The sequence below is a fragment of the Fragaria vesca genome, linkage group LG3 (assembly GCF_000184155.1).
Source record: "Fragaria vesca subsp. vesca linkage group LG3, FraVesHawaii_1.0, whole genome shotgun sequence".
NCBI classification, from domain to species: Eukaryota; Viridiplantae; Streptophyta; class Magnoliopsida; order Rosales; family Rosaceae; genus Fragaria; species Fragaria vesca.
This window is the reverse complement of record NC_020493.1, coordinates 7,026,666-7,041,906: the sequence shown is the minus strand read 5'-3', so window position 1 is coordinate 7,041,906 and position 15,241 is coordinate 7,026,666. Positions and strand designations below refer to the sequence as shown.

The 15,241-nt window shown below is 36.9% G+C and overlaps 2 protein-coding genes across 3 annotated transcripts; both read right to left on the bottom strand.

The window, feature by feature from the left end:
* Positions 1-2,162: 2,162 nt before the first annotated feature.
* On the bottom strand, positions 2,163-4,535 carry LOC101305247 (NAC domain-containing protein 8-like). Of its 2 annotated transcripts, none has more exons than XM_004293847.1 (3): positions 4,094-4,535; positions 3,801-3,990; positions 2,163-3,085 (listed from the first exon to the last, which is right to left on the bottom strand). In XM_004293847.1, the coding sequence occupies exons 1-3, from the start codon at positions 4,250-4,252 to the stop codon at positions 2,436-2,438; spliced, it is 999 nt and encodes a 332-aa protein (XP_004293895.1). In that variant the 5' UTR covers positions 4,253-4,535; the 3' UTR covers positions 2,163-2,435. The 2 variants fall into 2 exon arrangements, with proteins under 2 accessions (XP_004293895.1, XP_004293896.1); XM_004293848.1 differs by having other exon boundaries at positions 3,801-3,956.
* A 6,561-nt stretch (positions 4,536-11,096) lies between these two features.
* Positions 11,097-12,488, bottom strand: LOC101304947 (serine/threonine-protein kinase-like protein ACR4-like). The gene has a single exon (XM_004293846.1). It carries the CDS (start codon positions 12,416-12,418, stop codon positions 11,402-11,404), a length of 1,017 nt encoding a protein of 338 aa, XP_004293894.1. The 5' UTR covers positions 12,419-12,488; the 3' UTR covers positions 11,097-11,401.
* Positions 12,489-15,241: the final 2,753 nt, after the last annotated feature.

The following is a 15,241-nucleotide window of genomic DNA, read 5'->3' as shown; positions in this document are numbered from 1 at the left end:
CCCAAGCCCATAACGTGATGGGCTGTGCTCAGAACGGGCCAAAAATTGAAAATAGTCTAGGTGAATATCCTGTAGCACCGCTTCTACTTTAATAATCTCAACTTTTAATTATACATGATACGATTACAAACCAAAACTAATTTACACAATTATCAATCATTTTTTTCTTTGTCAACAAACTAAAGAAGTAAGTGACAAATGCTCATTGTTCACGATTAATAAATTTTTAGGCAAAAACTTCTTATGAGTCTAGGAGAATCCAAATACATAGTCAAATAAGTTTATTGTTCAAACTCAACTAAGTTTATTATTTATAAATATGTTATCTTCACATTAGAAATGAGAAAAAAAAATTATATTTTATAACGGGCTGGGCCATAGGCCTCAAATTATCGTGCTTGGGCCGAGCTGGGCCAATGGGCTCATTTTTCTAGGCCCAGCCCGACCTATTAGAATAACGTGTTTGGCCGGGCCGCTTTTAAACATGTCGTGCTCGTGCTTAGCGGCCCGTTTGCCACCTCTACAAGTTGCAAGGTGAAGGAATTAGAACTCGGAAGGCTATAAATAGAATTTTGTCTTCAACATGGAACAGGACAAAATCTCCATAGCGAAAGTGAGATCGAGCTATGGTGTTTGCAAAGAAGAAGGGTTTACCAAAGTGCAATGAAGTGTAATTGCATGTCGAAATATGTTAAATCTTGTCACCACTCTTGGTTGAATGTATATGTAAACACGAAGTTATCTGCGACAAATAACATAAAGACACGTGTATAAAATAACATATTTGTATTGATGAATTTTGCGGGTTACAATCTCTGTGGGTATTCTTTAACAAGAATTTCCTCTGATTCGATCTCTGACGTCGATTTGATCTAAGGGTGACGAGCACTTGATCTTGAATCGAATGGTCGTAGTTTGGACTTCTTTTCGTGTTGACGATTTGTAGAAGAAAGTTAACCAAGGGCCGTAAAGGCTTGATTAAGATCGGATTTGGCCACGAGAGGTGTCACGTGGTGAACGTTCTTCGGCTTTGATGGCAGATGAATCGGCACGTGTGTTCGGTGCTTGCTGATTACCCACAAGCTTGTTTAAGAACTTGATAGAAGTTTTGATTTTTTGAAGACTTGAAGATGACGGTTGATCAAGGGCCGTGGAGGTTTGATCCATGAGCGGTTTCACGTGCTGGTTTGTTCTTCATGTTGAAGTGTCGACTATTTGGCAGCTTGGTGACTCTTCGGAGTTTGACAACTTCTAAGCCTTCAGATTGGTGAAAGAACAAGCTATTTGGAACCTTGGTAGTTCTTCACAAAGTGTTTTGAGACTTCTGAACTTTCGGGAGTAATTTGTTCTCTCTTACCGGAAGTCCTCCTCTTGATATGAGATAGGGTATTTATAGTATCGATGCTTCTCCGTAAATAGAATGCATTGAGGTCACCATTTGAATTGTATTTCCTTAATGATATAATTAATTCAATCACTTGTGATTGATTGATTTAATTATTTAATTTACCATAATTAAATCAATCATTCTTAAGTGATCGATTTATTTATGACTGATAAGGTATTTCATCAATTTGATTAAATGTCTGACTTCCTTTTCGATAATCAATTTGATTTGATTGATATCTGATTATCGATTGACATTTAATATTTGATTTTAATCGGGCTTAATGGTTTTGTTGTTGACTGACCATTCACACGTTGCCACGTGTCAATTCTGACTACTTTTCAACTTTGCCAGCTCAAGAGACATTAATCGGGATTAATGTCTGACTTCCTTTTCGATAATCAATTTGATTTGATTGATATATCGATTGACATTTAATATTTGAATTTAATCGGGATTAATGGTTTTGTTGTTGACCGACCATTCACACGTTGCCACGTGTCAATTCCGACGACTTTTCAACTTTACCAACTCAAGAGCCACGTATGCAATTTGTCGGGCCCATGCGACGTCCGAATAATTTAATGATTATTATTCTCGTTAAATTTATGTGTCTACAGTATTTTTATTTTTTATTTTTTATATAAAGGGTTTGGAACCCAGCCTAACTGGAAGACTCAGCCCCACACCCGGATTATAAATTATGTGTCTACAGTATATTAAAACATGGAATTGGGAAAAACAGAAGGGCTACAGGATGCTTCACACATAATGTGTCCAGTAATCCGTATGTGAATTTGTTAGGATGTTATCATATGAATCTATGATTCTTTTCCACATAAGAAAGTTATCTTTGGAATATTGTACAGCAGCAAGTCAATAACCAAAACTATATAAATGTGCAAATCAAAAACAGATGAGTATAATGGCATGGGAAAAAGAAGGTATAATGTCACTGCTGCTCTAAACTAGCTAAGCTACCTCGATATAAAACTTTTCCATGTATCCATGGTCATGATATAGACCCATGACTATATTTTCCTCTCAATTAGTTTCCTTTGCTTGTATCTGCAGCATTGTATCGAAACAACGAAGACCCGTCACCTTGAAGAACCATGTTAGGAATTAGTTGAGCTGGGATTTCCCTATTCTGGCCTCCTTGAATTAGATGAGGATGCTCATAGTTCATAAAAGGACCAGGATGATTATGATTGTAATACTCCATAACACCAGCCTTCTTTGGAGGAAGAGGAAGAGGAATCCCATCTTGGCCACTACGAATATTCACTTGACCTTTATAATGATGGCTATCAAATGGATTCAACAATGGAGGACCACCATCTCTGATACTTGGAGTGCCAGTACCACATTGCCTAGGTTGTGTTTGGTAAAAGACCTTAGATAGCACTAGCTCCCCATCTTTTTCTTCTTCATTGTTGCCAAGGTGGTACTGGTGCATCACCCAATTCGTCTTCTCGGGCTTCCTTTGCCTGCCGTAGTTGGTGTAGAGGACCAAGATCTTTTTGAAACCCTTGACTGCTCCATTGGCTAGGACTGGCCTTGTCTTGCCCGTTTTGTGCCATCTTGTCTCGCTTCCATCTTCTTCGGTGTGAACCTTCCTTCGCTTCCTGGTTCCGGTGGTATAGGCCTTTGAGGGTCGGTGAAAAAAGTGGCGGATCTGTCCTTCTTTGTTAACTCCTGCATAAATGGACTTCAATTTGTCATTTAAAAGGAAGATATGTACGTATAAGATAACTGGTACCAAAACAAACCAGGAAAAAGAAGTGTCTACCACACTATACCAGTAGATCAGTAGAAGAAATGTATTGTTAGTAAAGCCTATAATCAGCAGCTTACTACAAATAGTAATATGGTGATCGAAGAGATGGGACTTGACCTTATCCTATATCACGAATGAAATCCACTGAGCTAATTGCTAGTTGTTCATCTGGTACGTGACTCCAATTGCATTTATATATTTATAGCAAGCTTATTTCTAATATTGGATATAACAGTAGCTTATTTTCAAAAAATGAAAACAACCAAAGTCTTGTTTTTTCAAGTAAAACTCATGTGCTTGTTAGATGTTATCATCAATGTGATATCTAGAAATAGACACATAAATACCAAGATGCAAAATATGAAATTGCAAGTTTTCAGAATATTCACTGATTACACAAGAAGTAAAAAAAAAAATTGTCAATTTCATGTTAACCCAAATCATATGATACACAAAAATTCAAGCATTAATGTTCCATGCCTTCCGTCTTTGAGCTAAATTAAACTGAGTTCTTCATTCTAGTTTTTTCCACTGCAATTTTACTTCTCTAGTAACACTAACTCAAAATCAAAGAACTAATAAGCCAAGCACTAGTAGTTGTAAAAAATTTACAAAATATATGTAAATATTAACCTGGTAGCTTTTCTGGGTGGGTAGAGCAGATTCCATTCTCTCCATCAAGCGTTGGTATGAATTCATCAATGAGTGGATGAAGCTTTCTGGTATCAGTGAGCACTTTTGCCTCCAAATGTTGAAGAATCTCCTGGTCCGTCGGATCAAATTTCACCCCTGCTGGTAGTCCCGGCAAATCATGAATTCCAGCCTTCAATTAATACCAACAAAAATTCAAAAAAACTCGAACGGAAAAATCAAAACTAAATCTCAAATTACAAAACAATCTCAAATTAACTATCAGTATTAATCACCTGGTCTTGAAAATCTATAGGGTGGCCACAAGACGGGCATGATGATATTTCATTGTTCTTATTATTCTTAGATTGCTGAGGATATGTTGCAGAGGAGGGAGTTATTGACTGAACTGCTGCCCTCTCTTCTTCCTCTTCCTCATCTGAGTGCCATGTCATGCTGCTGATCTGATCCTTCTCTGCGCTGCTTGATTTTTTCTGAGGCCGCTCATACCAGACCCCAAATTGGTTTCTCGCTATTTCCTCCACCTTTTCTTTCTATATAAATTTCCCAAACTCGATCTCAGAGGTCCTTCTTCTTAAGCAAGCAAGCCAACCGTCGCTTTTCGAGCACGTTTTCCTTAACCAGTCTGCTTCACCATCAGAGGTTTAATCTTCGAAGAGAGAGATCCAGGAGAAGAAGTAATTAGAAGAACAAAGGCTAGGGAGTAAGCTCAACTTTAATATAAAAGAAATCTAGAGCAAGAAATTTCTAGAAATAGTATTAGGTTGCTTGCAGGGCAAGTTAATTTGGTTTGTCTTGCGTGTACACGCTCGGATCAGAGAAACGGTGTGCGGCTGGTTTCTTATTGGCCAGGTATATTTTTCTTCTTCTTCTTCTTTCCCACGTAATACTAAACAAGGGTTTAACTTGTGGCGAAGAGCAAAACACAAAACCCTAATTATTGTTATCGAAAAAGAACAAGAACCCTCATTTATATTTCTGCAAAAAAAAAAAAAAAAAAAAGGGGGGTAGGGTTAGAGTGGAGAGGGGGCAACATATATAGGTGATTCTCTGGGAGACGTTTTACCTCTTTGGAGGCTTTAGCTGCAGTGTCAACCTAGAGTGTCCCTAAAGATATGGTATATAGTGTACAAGTTTTATAAGACACATACGTACGAGCCAACATTGTTTGCATATTTGGAGGGAAGTTATTTGATACCATACTATACCAACCTAGCTACCTTTGTTGTATATTCCCCATTTTTCTCTCTTTTTCTTCACGTAGACTTCTAATCCCAAGCAAGGAATCGATCACTGTCTTTCTCTTTCTCCCATCAGAATATATGTATAAAATATGGAATCAAATTAATTAAGAACATACACATTGGTGGTTGGAAATTTCGATAAAATGCTCTATGTCTGCTCCAAATTCTATTTTCAATATTTTGTAAGCTTTTATCTTAATCTCGAAGAGACAATATTACGGTCGAAATAGATACGTATTGTCCAAGATTGAGTTCAAGAAATTTTATATAAATTGAACTAAACAAAACAACTAATAAAGAGTGTATCTTAATTAATCCCAATTCAATCCACATTGCATGAAGAGCTATCAATCTTGGTATGAATTATGAATCCTCGTTTATTGACAGGAAATTATTAATATCGATCAAATACATGTCACTTTTAGCTTTGGCAGCACGACTACGATATCGTCCACCGTCGTATACGTACCTACGTACGTAGCCAGTCTTTAGGGTTTTCTTCCTCAAGAAGCTTACCACCTACCAATCAGCACGAGCCACGTCAATATCTATGCCACTTGGACTTGTTCTATGCAATGGGAATACGACTTGTTGTTGTAGAGGATAACTGCGCCGCGTATATGAGATCGATCTGCATATATATGAACGAGCAGCTAGCCTTCTGGGCGAAGCCACGCAACAGAAAGCTTCCTGGGGAAGGAAGCTTTGGTGTTGGATTTTTGTTGCATTAACGTGTGGATTAGGGTTTTATATAGAAGGACTTTGTCAGCTTGCTTTGGATTGATAGTTATATATTCGCTTCTATTTGCTTCAGCACAGAATTTTGCTGCTGTTCCACTGAAGCGAAACCAGGCTGTAGTTTATGAAATATCTAGTTGGATGAGGATCGTCATATACAGTCAAATAGCTAGCTTGGTCCATGAATTAATATGTAGAAAAAAATGCAACGAAATTGTGACATAAAGGTAATGATTCAAAGACTTTCTGCGAATATATACATGGGGGTTACTTTCAGGAAACATAATCAGCAATTACTTTTCACTTACATGATGAATTAATCGTCAATGAATCCGTCAAGGAGAGACTTGACTTGGACTAATTAATATTCATATTTAATTTGTCAAGGAGCTAGCCAGAGACTTCTTGGCAGGCTTTCATACATTTCTAAATTTCTAATTTTTAAAACAGATCGAGTACGTATATATTCTAGATGCAACAAGAGATTTCTGGGAAATCGCCATGTATGCAAGGTAGATGAACTGTACGTTATTCTATATGCTATTAGCATAGAAGTACTTCAAAAGAACAAGAATCGTCAAAAACCAACATACAGATCAAATATTATACTAGCAATCGCAGACCTAGGATTTTAAGTTGGAGTGGGCTGAAATTTTTTTGTTAAAATTCTTTATTTTATTTTATTTTATTTTATATTTTACGTTTCATATTTTAGATTAAAAACATATCAAATAATCACATAGTTAACTGATCATTAAAAAATCAATATTATAACATTTTATAGAAATTCGATAAGAAAAGTTAAAGTTAAAAAAACATACATACTCAAATTGAACCATATGCTCTTGAATAAAAACAAAATCTAATAACTAAGCACACAATCACCGCTCTAACAATATAGTAAACGAATGTATAATCCTTAAACTTAACTGGATGAAAAAACACAATCTAATAACTATGAATCAAACGTTGGTACTATTACAACTACACACACACACACATTAGCATTAGTCATCTACAATAAAGTAAGCAAGCAAGCAAGCAATTGAGATTAGAATTAGAATATCAATAGAAATACAGTATGATGGGATGATGGGATATTGAGACTAAATTTGATCAAGACATTAATCAATTGAGATTTGAGAACTAGGTCATATGACACGTACAAGACTTCAACATGGATGATCAATATAACTAAGAATCATACATGCAGATTAAAGAGAGAAAGCTTGGCACTTGGCTTAGAATTAGTAAGCAAACAATTGAAATTAGAATTAGAATATCAATAGAAATACAGTGTGATGGGATGATGGGATATTGAGACTATCAAGGCATTAATCAATTGAGATTTGAGAACTAAGTCATATGACATGTACAAGACTCTTCAAGAGGATAACCGATATAACTAAGAATTATACATGCAGATTAAAGAGAGAAAGCTTGGCAGCTTCGGCAGAAGAGAATGGAGACGTATACAATGACAAAGAAAAATAAATAAAGAGAAAAAAGTTGACCTAAAATATACTAAACGAGCAACTGCTTTTAATAAAATAAACAATATATATAATCAGATATAAAAAAATCATATTGACTAAGTTTAATTACATAAAGAAATTTGGGGTGGGTTAGTTTTCATAATTTAAATTTTTTAATTATAAATATGCAACAAAACAATGTTTTCTCAAAATCTGGGGTGGATAGCCCACTATAGCCCTTATGTAGATACATCTTTGACTACTAGCTAGAAGTTTCAATAAAATGAGAATCGTCAAAAACTAGCATAAACATTAGATGGTATTTTAGTCAGACAAAGTAACCAGCTGGTTGTAAATTACAACATATATAGTTATTTTCGATAAAAATAAAATGAAGGCAAGCATCGGCTATCATATCGACCGACTTAATTTGCGAAAAACATGACTGCAAATTAAGTTCTCTAACAGAATGTACGTGGTTATTGTTTGCTTGCTATAGCCTATAGGGTTGTCCAAAATAAATGATATATAGTTCTTTTCCATGAGGAGGAATGAATTAATATACTCTAATCAATTATATATGTAACGACTGACGTCGAGCATGAATAAGAGAGATCGAGATGGATGTTGAGATTTGCATGTTAATTGTGTAGCAATTACTGATTGCATTGCATGACGGTGTGATGTTTACCGATCGAAATTATTGGGAGATGAAAACAAAGAAAATGCCATTTTTGTTTGAACAATATATTGTCACGCATTTGGCTTGTTTCTCTTGTTAAATTGTTATTGATTTTCTTTTCTTTCGAATCTTATGAACTTATGAAGAACAAAGATAGTGTTTTGCGGGGCTGGCCCTGGGCCGAGGTGATTACACATACCTACACCTTGTCTTCGGCCGACCTAATAATCTTGCATAAAAAAATAAAAATAAATGATACGTATGATTAATCGCCAAATCATTATAGGGCTTATTTTTTGAAAGTAATAATAATCGTCAAAGCATATGCATTGAACATATACGTACTATGCAATGGAGCTTAAGATGAAGAAAATGTGTAAATGAGGAAGCCAGGGCCTGGTAGAGATCATGGGCTCTGGGCCATGCTAACAACAACATCCTGGGGCTTATTATATTATATTATTGATATAAGAGAGTAGAGACAACAACGATGATAGACTTCCCTTCAACAAAATTAAATCAGAATTTTTCCTCGTCTCTGATTTTGTTATAGATCAAATCGATAAAGATGTTCTTAGTTCTTACCAGTCCCCTCAGTTATGTGGCACTCTCGTTTGCTGATAGTTGTTACTGCTTTACTTTCATTTTTGCATTTAGGCCCTGTTTGGCCGTTTGTATGGTAGGAAATCATGGTATGGATATAATTAATTTCATTTTTCCTTCTAACGTGTTGATAATAAAGATTGGAAAGGAAACAAAAAATGAGATATGACTGGAAATTGATTCCTTCATAAAACTTGAATTGAATTACCTAGTAAGGGGTGGTATAATATTTTCATTCACACCGTCAAGGGTAAATTACAAAAATTAGCCATCTAAAAAATTTATATTTCATTAAATAGATCACATTTGCAATTAGTAAAATATGTTATTGGAAATAAAAGCTTCAATTTTTTTTTTTTTTTTTTGATGGAAGGGCCCTTACAGTCAATTTATTTGATTAGAAGCTAGAATGGCGCGGATACATGTCTTCCCTTGCCAAACGTTTGAGCAAGTTAAGGACTTGACATGCTAGCATCATTCATTATAAATTCCACTCACTTAATTCGATACAGAAAAGAAAAAAGTGAACCTTAATTAGACCATGGAACAAACCACAACAATTAGACACAGACACAAAAGGCTTAGACTCATAAAAAAAGAATTATTGTAAATAGACTAGCTACATATTTAGAAGTGGGCCAAAGTAAACCCTAGCCCACCATAGCAGGCCAACCCCAAGCAACCAACCCAAGCCCAAGTCATGGATACTAGGATCTGCACCGCCTCCATCGCCTTTGCGTCCCTCATACTGCTCCACCACTGGCATCAGCGCCAGCGCCACCACCGACGTTAGCTCCACCATCTCGACAACAAAGTGTGCCTCCCCTCCTCGGATCAAAACGAAATAGCCACAACCCTATTTGATTAAACTAATTCGAATCGGGCACATTAGAACTCACCATAGAAACTCCACGATAATCACCACCAGGCAACCACCTCTTCCTTGGCACCACCGTGAGACAACATCTTGGCCATCTACGCTTCTCTTCAAGGCTGGGCGACACCATCTTGCCAACCCAATGCCGCTCTCCCTCCTCAACACCTCCACGCATCCGCGACGGCGACGTCCACGGATCACCATCCATGCTTCGGTCAAACCAGCCTATTGCGGAGACAAGCCCCATTCGTCCAGTCCCACGATGTCGCCTTTAGGCGTGTTGTCGGACAGGGCTAGCAATCTTGACGAAATACCAAAGCGGTGGCCTAGGGTAAAACGCTCGTTAAATCGTTTGTATATGAAGTTTAGTAATCATTTCTTTCAAGCTTGGATTTCCAATTAATGTATTTGGTGTTGTGTAGTTTTCAATTTCATTATTATGACCTAATAAATATACTATTGTGTAATAGGAATGAAAATAAATTATTAATTTAATTAAAATATCAACCAAACACCTATATGGAAATACCAAAACCTTTTCTATTCCATATCAGTCTGGTATGGAAAATAAATCAAAATGACTAATCGAAGGTCATTTTATATATATATATATATATATATGATTTTTCTCAGTTGCGGACGTCCGTACCAATGGTTTTGGTGCGGATTTTCATTTTTGCACCACTTTTCGATCGAATTTCCTCATCTCCACCGTCTAGTATCTAGATAATATTGTGTAGATCATCTCTGCAAAATTTCAGCCAATTTGGTAATCGTTAAGGCCTTCAAACTCGAAAAACAAATGTACGGACTGAATTCTGTGAAACATGAACCGTTCATGTTTATAACAGAAAAACACAATTTTGAGGGCCTTAATGATCACCAAATTAGCTGAAATTTTGCAGAGATGATCTACACAATATTATCTAGATACTACACGGTGGAGATGAGGAAATTCAATCAAAAAGTGGTGCAAAAATGAAAATCTGCACCAAAACCATTGGTGCGGACGTCCGCAGCTGAAAATGGCTATATATATATAATCATTATTCATTTGCAATTGATCCTTTCCATTTTATCAGTGAATTCACAATACAAGATAGATATATTATGATAATATATACTCCTTACTCAACTCTCCCATTCGAAAGATTAAAATTCTAACTTCTGCATAACCTGCAATATACACTAGCTGTCTAATTGGTTGCCGGGCTAGATAAAACACATATTTTGCGAATAAAGTTCAACTATATAAGTACAATATAACATCAACAATCAAGACCCATATTTTGTTCTTCACCCTTCGATCAAATGGTGCCAAAAGACAACAATCATCAATTATAATAATAGTCTATCCTAAATATCAAAGAACGAACATTAGATTTTCGGTGTTACACCCAACAACCATACAATGATAATTATGAAATGTGAATCCACACTAAATATATATGATTAACCAATTGATATTCCATTTATATGTATACGTACACTATTTATAAATATGTGCATTCAGATTGAAGAATTAATAAGAAGCAAAAAACAACACAGAATCAAATTCAAAGAAAACTACAAAAATCTGGGTCCTCTTTAGGCACCAATAGACAAAGTCACCGTCCCATCTTTCATTTCAAACATTTCTCCCATACATCCAAAACACACCAAGTCACCAACCAAATGTGAAAACCATTGCATATCACCCATATTATGTGCATTTACACTCTTCGTAATTAAAGAATAGCGTACAAGTCAAAAGAAAAACCCCAAAATTCCGATACCTAGTAGATAGCTACCTAATTCTAATTAGATACCAAGGATTGCAACCTTTTCCTAATGCAAGCTCATGATAATACTGACTTTGATGTGGAACAACCGGCAAATAATGCAGCTGGAAAAGTGCAAAAAAAATATCAAAAGCTCAATGAAGTGTAAAATTAAGCAATCAAAATGACTTGTTCCACAAATTTTCACGTTGAATCTATCTCCAAATTGTTGAGGATAGTTGCAACCTGACTAATCGAAGGTCTGCTCTTTCTGGAATTACTAACACAAGTCGAAGCAACTTTGGCCATTCTAACAAGAGGCATAATGTCACGAGGAAAAACAAGTCTTGGGTCCAGAAACTCATTGAACCTCATCTCCTTGATCAATGGCAATGCCCATTTCACAAGAAACCCTTCTTCACATCGTCTCCCACTCAAAAGTTCCAACAGAACCACCCCAAAACCATACATATCGCTCTCTTTGCACACACCACCTCCCCTCCAATACTCATCATCCACATAACCAACTAAACCCCTCTTCTCTTTTGGTGCCAAGAATGATAGACCATAATCACAAACCCTAGCATAGAAGTTCACATCGATCAAGATATTTGAAGCCTTCACACATCCATGAACAATATTAGGAGCAACTCCTTCATGCAAGTACTGAAGCCCTGTTGCTGCACCTGCTGCAATGTTAAGCCTGTGTTTCCAATCCAACAGAGAACCCCCATCTGGGTTTTGATGCAAGTAAAAATCCAAACAAACCATACCTACAAATTCCATGACAATGACTCTCTCACCTGGTGCTTCTGAGTATCCAACAATGGGGACTATATTAGGGTGTTGAGCCAATGAGAGACAGCTTAGTGTTCTTGAAAACCCGAAACCAATATTTCCCAACACAAGCCTCGGATGAATTCTCTTCACGGCTGCTATCTCCCCCTTTTCGAATATTGCAGCATACACAGTTCCCAAACGGCCCTCGCCGACGATTCTTCTGCGGTTGAAGCCATCCGTGGCGACATCAATATCGGTTAAAGGGTACACTCGGGGACAAATCCTAGCTGGGATTACCGCTTCTTCGGATTGATCATCAGTAGTGTGTTTCTTCTTGCAGAGGAGGATCAGAAGAAGAACAAGACCAAGAACAATAAGAAACGTGGTGAGTAGGGAGATGGCAAAGTAATAGGCAAAATGAACATGGTCACTGTGATTCATGTTTGAATTCTTTGGTGGTTGCTTGTGGTCAATTTGAGTGGCAGAGAAGGGAAGAAGAGGGAGAGAAGAAGAGGTTGGTTAGTGATGGAGGTGGAGTGTGGAAATGGGTTTATATATGGCTTTGATTTGAAAGATGGTGATAAAAGAGTTGAAACAGAAAGTAAGAAAAAGTGAGCAGCTAAATTTGTTAGAGGATTGTTTGGATTGGTAAGAAACTTGGGAATGTTTTGGTCTAGATTAGTTACGTTGGTTCATAGTTGGTCTCCTTCTGTTTTGAAAAGAATTAATCATATTATAATTACAGGTTAGATGCAGTTTAGTGTATGCATGAGATGACATCTGGTTTTAAATTCTTTTTTATTTGTCATGCTTAGGTAGTACTTTAGGATTGGGTTGCTTTCACCAATCCATTTGGGTCATGCTTTCATTTCTATGTAAATACGATTCCATTTGGGCAAATCCACTTATCCAAAAACTTGTCTAGTTTTGGCATATATAGGAACAACTCAAAAGTTAGAAGCAGCAGCACAAGTAATTAAGTTTTTTTTGACTTGGTTATAATTCCTGGCCAACTATATACAAGACTCATTTGGATTAGGTCCATACAAATTGTTGTAAGAGCAAGCCCAACTAATTTGACGAATGTAAAACAGTTGTATATAATAATAAAACAACAACAAGAACAATAACATCAATGAATTGAATTAGTGTAGATGCATTTTTTTTTTTAGGAAATGACAAATTCATTAACCAAACATCATTACAGTCAAAGATTAAATTATCACTAGGAGGATGTACTAACAGAAAAGAAATCAATTGTTAAACTACATAGTTTAGCTTCTTGAGCTAAAATAAAAGTTACACCATTAGCCTGTTTGTCCTCAGTAAATCTGACGAATCCAAGGCATGATCTTAAGGCTTAGACCATATATCATATATGTAATTTGATTTTCACAAAATCAATTTAAGTGTTAGGTGTGTATGTTTTTTTATGAGTAAATTACATAGTAACACATGACCAAATTTAAAAACACAAAAAAACCACTTCTCGTATTTCTTATACAAATTAGGACATGAGCATGAGGCCCACAATCCAATAATACAGAGCCTGATCTAAATCTACGCTAGTAAATGACCAAAATGTCCAACTTCGCAGCAAATTTATACTTTTCCCATGCCACCTATCCTTCTTTCTCTCACCCACTGTCACAAACCCTCTCTCTCTCTCTGGATCTAGAGAAGACCTGAGCATCCAACTCACCCTACATGCAACGTTCGTCAGCCTCCTTCATTCTAGCCTGGTCGTCGTTCGAAGCATCGGAGCTCCTCCCATGGATTGAGTTCGACGACGATGGTGGAGATTGACGACGATGGTGGAGATCGACGCCATGGCTTTTGAATAGCAGGATGATTCTCATATCTATTTCTCATTCTTCGTCCTCGCCGGCCACCGTTGCCTTGTGAGATCCGCCGTCATCGACAAGCTCCGGGTTTCACCAACCTTGTCCTCCTAGATCCTTGATCTCACTTGCCAAACGACGTCGAATCAATCACAACATCATCGATGCCTCGTCGGTCACGATTTGATTGCGGCCTCTAAGGTAATTTCAGTGGATTTTTGGGGATTGAATCAGTTTTGTGCATTTGTGATTAGGGAAATTTGAGTAGTTTGATTTCAGGTTGTTGAATTGAGGTAGTAATTAAAATGGAGGTTGTGAGGGAGCGTCTTAGGAACAAGAAGATCAGGCTCTATGGATTGATGGAGGTTTATGTTGAAGTTGCAGGTTTTTTTTTTTTCAACAGTAGCAACTTGGACAATAGCAGCTTCGACAGTAGCAGCGCGCTAGCATCATAGTCGGCAGTAGCAGTGCGTAAGCATCATAGTCGGCAGTAGCAGCACGGTAGCAATCAGAGAATTGCCTGAAAAAATTGCAATAGCACCAACTATTGCACCAACAGTAGCATCTTTTGATCAGCAGTAACACCTTTATACTCGACAGTAGCACATTTCAATTGACAGTAGTAGTAAAATATATAGCAAATCACATATACATCCTCCAAAAAGATTTGAAACACAAATAAATCCACTTGTGTTGTTGTTAAACAAATAAGGACAGTTTTTAACAATTAAGGACAATCCTTTTTATGCATGCCATGTGTCATGTTTTAATTTACCAAACTAACCCTATACTAATTAAATATGCTTTTAGAAGAGAAAAATCTCTCATTTTGAGATTTTTCAGTAAATGGTACAGTAGCAGTTAATTCCAGTAGAAGTAGTAGCAGAGGTTAACATTCCAGTAGAAGTAGTAGCAGGGGTTAACATTCCAGTAGAAAGTAGTAGCAGAGGTTAACATCTCAGTAGAAGTAGTAGCAGGTTTTGAGTGGCTCAGCTAATGTAGTAGCATGTTTTGCTGGAAAGCTACACTTCCAACAGATGTAGTAGCAGGATTTTAGTGGTTCAGCTAGTGTAGTAGCAGCTTCAGTAAGTGCAGTAGCAGGTTTTCAGTGGCTCAGCTAATGTAGTAGCATGTTTTGCTACTACATGGTCGTCCAATCTTCATGCCACTACATTATGTGTTCGTCCAATCTTCCGGCTACTACATTGTCTGGTCGTCCGATCTTCCTGCTACTACACTGGTCGTCAAATCTTCCTGCTACTGCCTCGTCGTCCAATCTTCCTGCTACTACACTGTCTGTTCATCAAATCTTCTTGCAAATACACTGGTCGTCAAATCTTCCTGCTACTACCTAATCGTCCAATCTTTATGCATAATGAGGTATACAAGACTAATCACACTCAAAAGCCAACACCATTTCTCT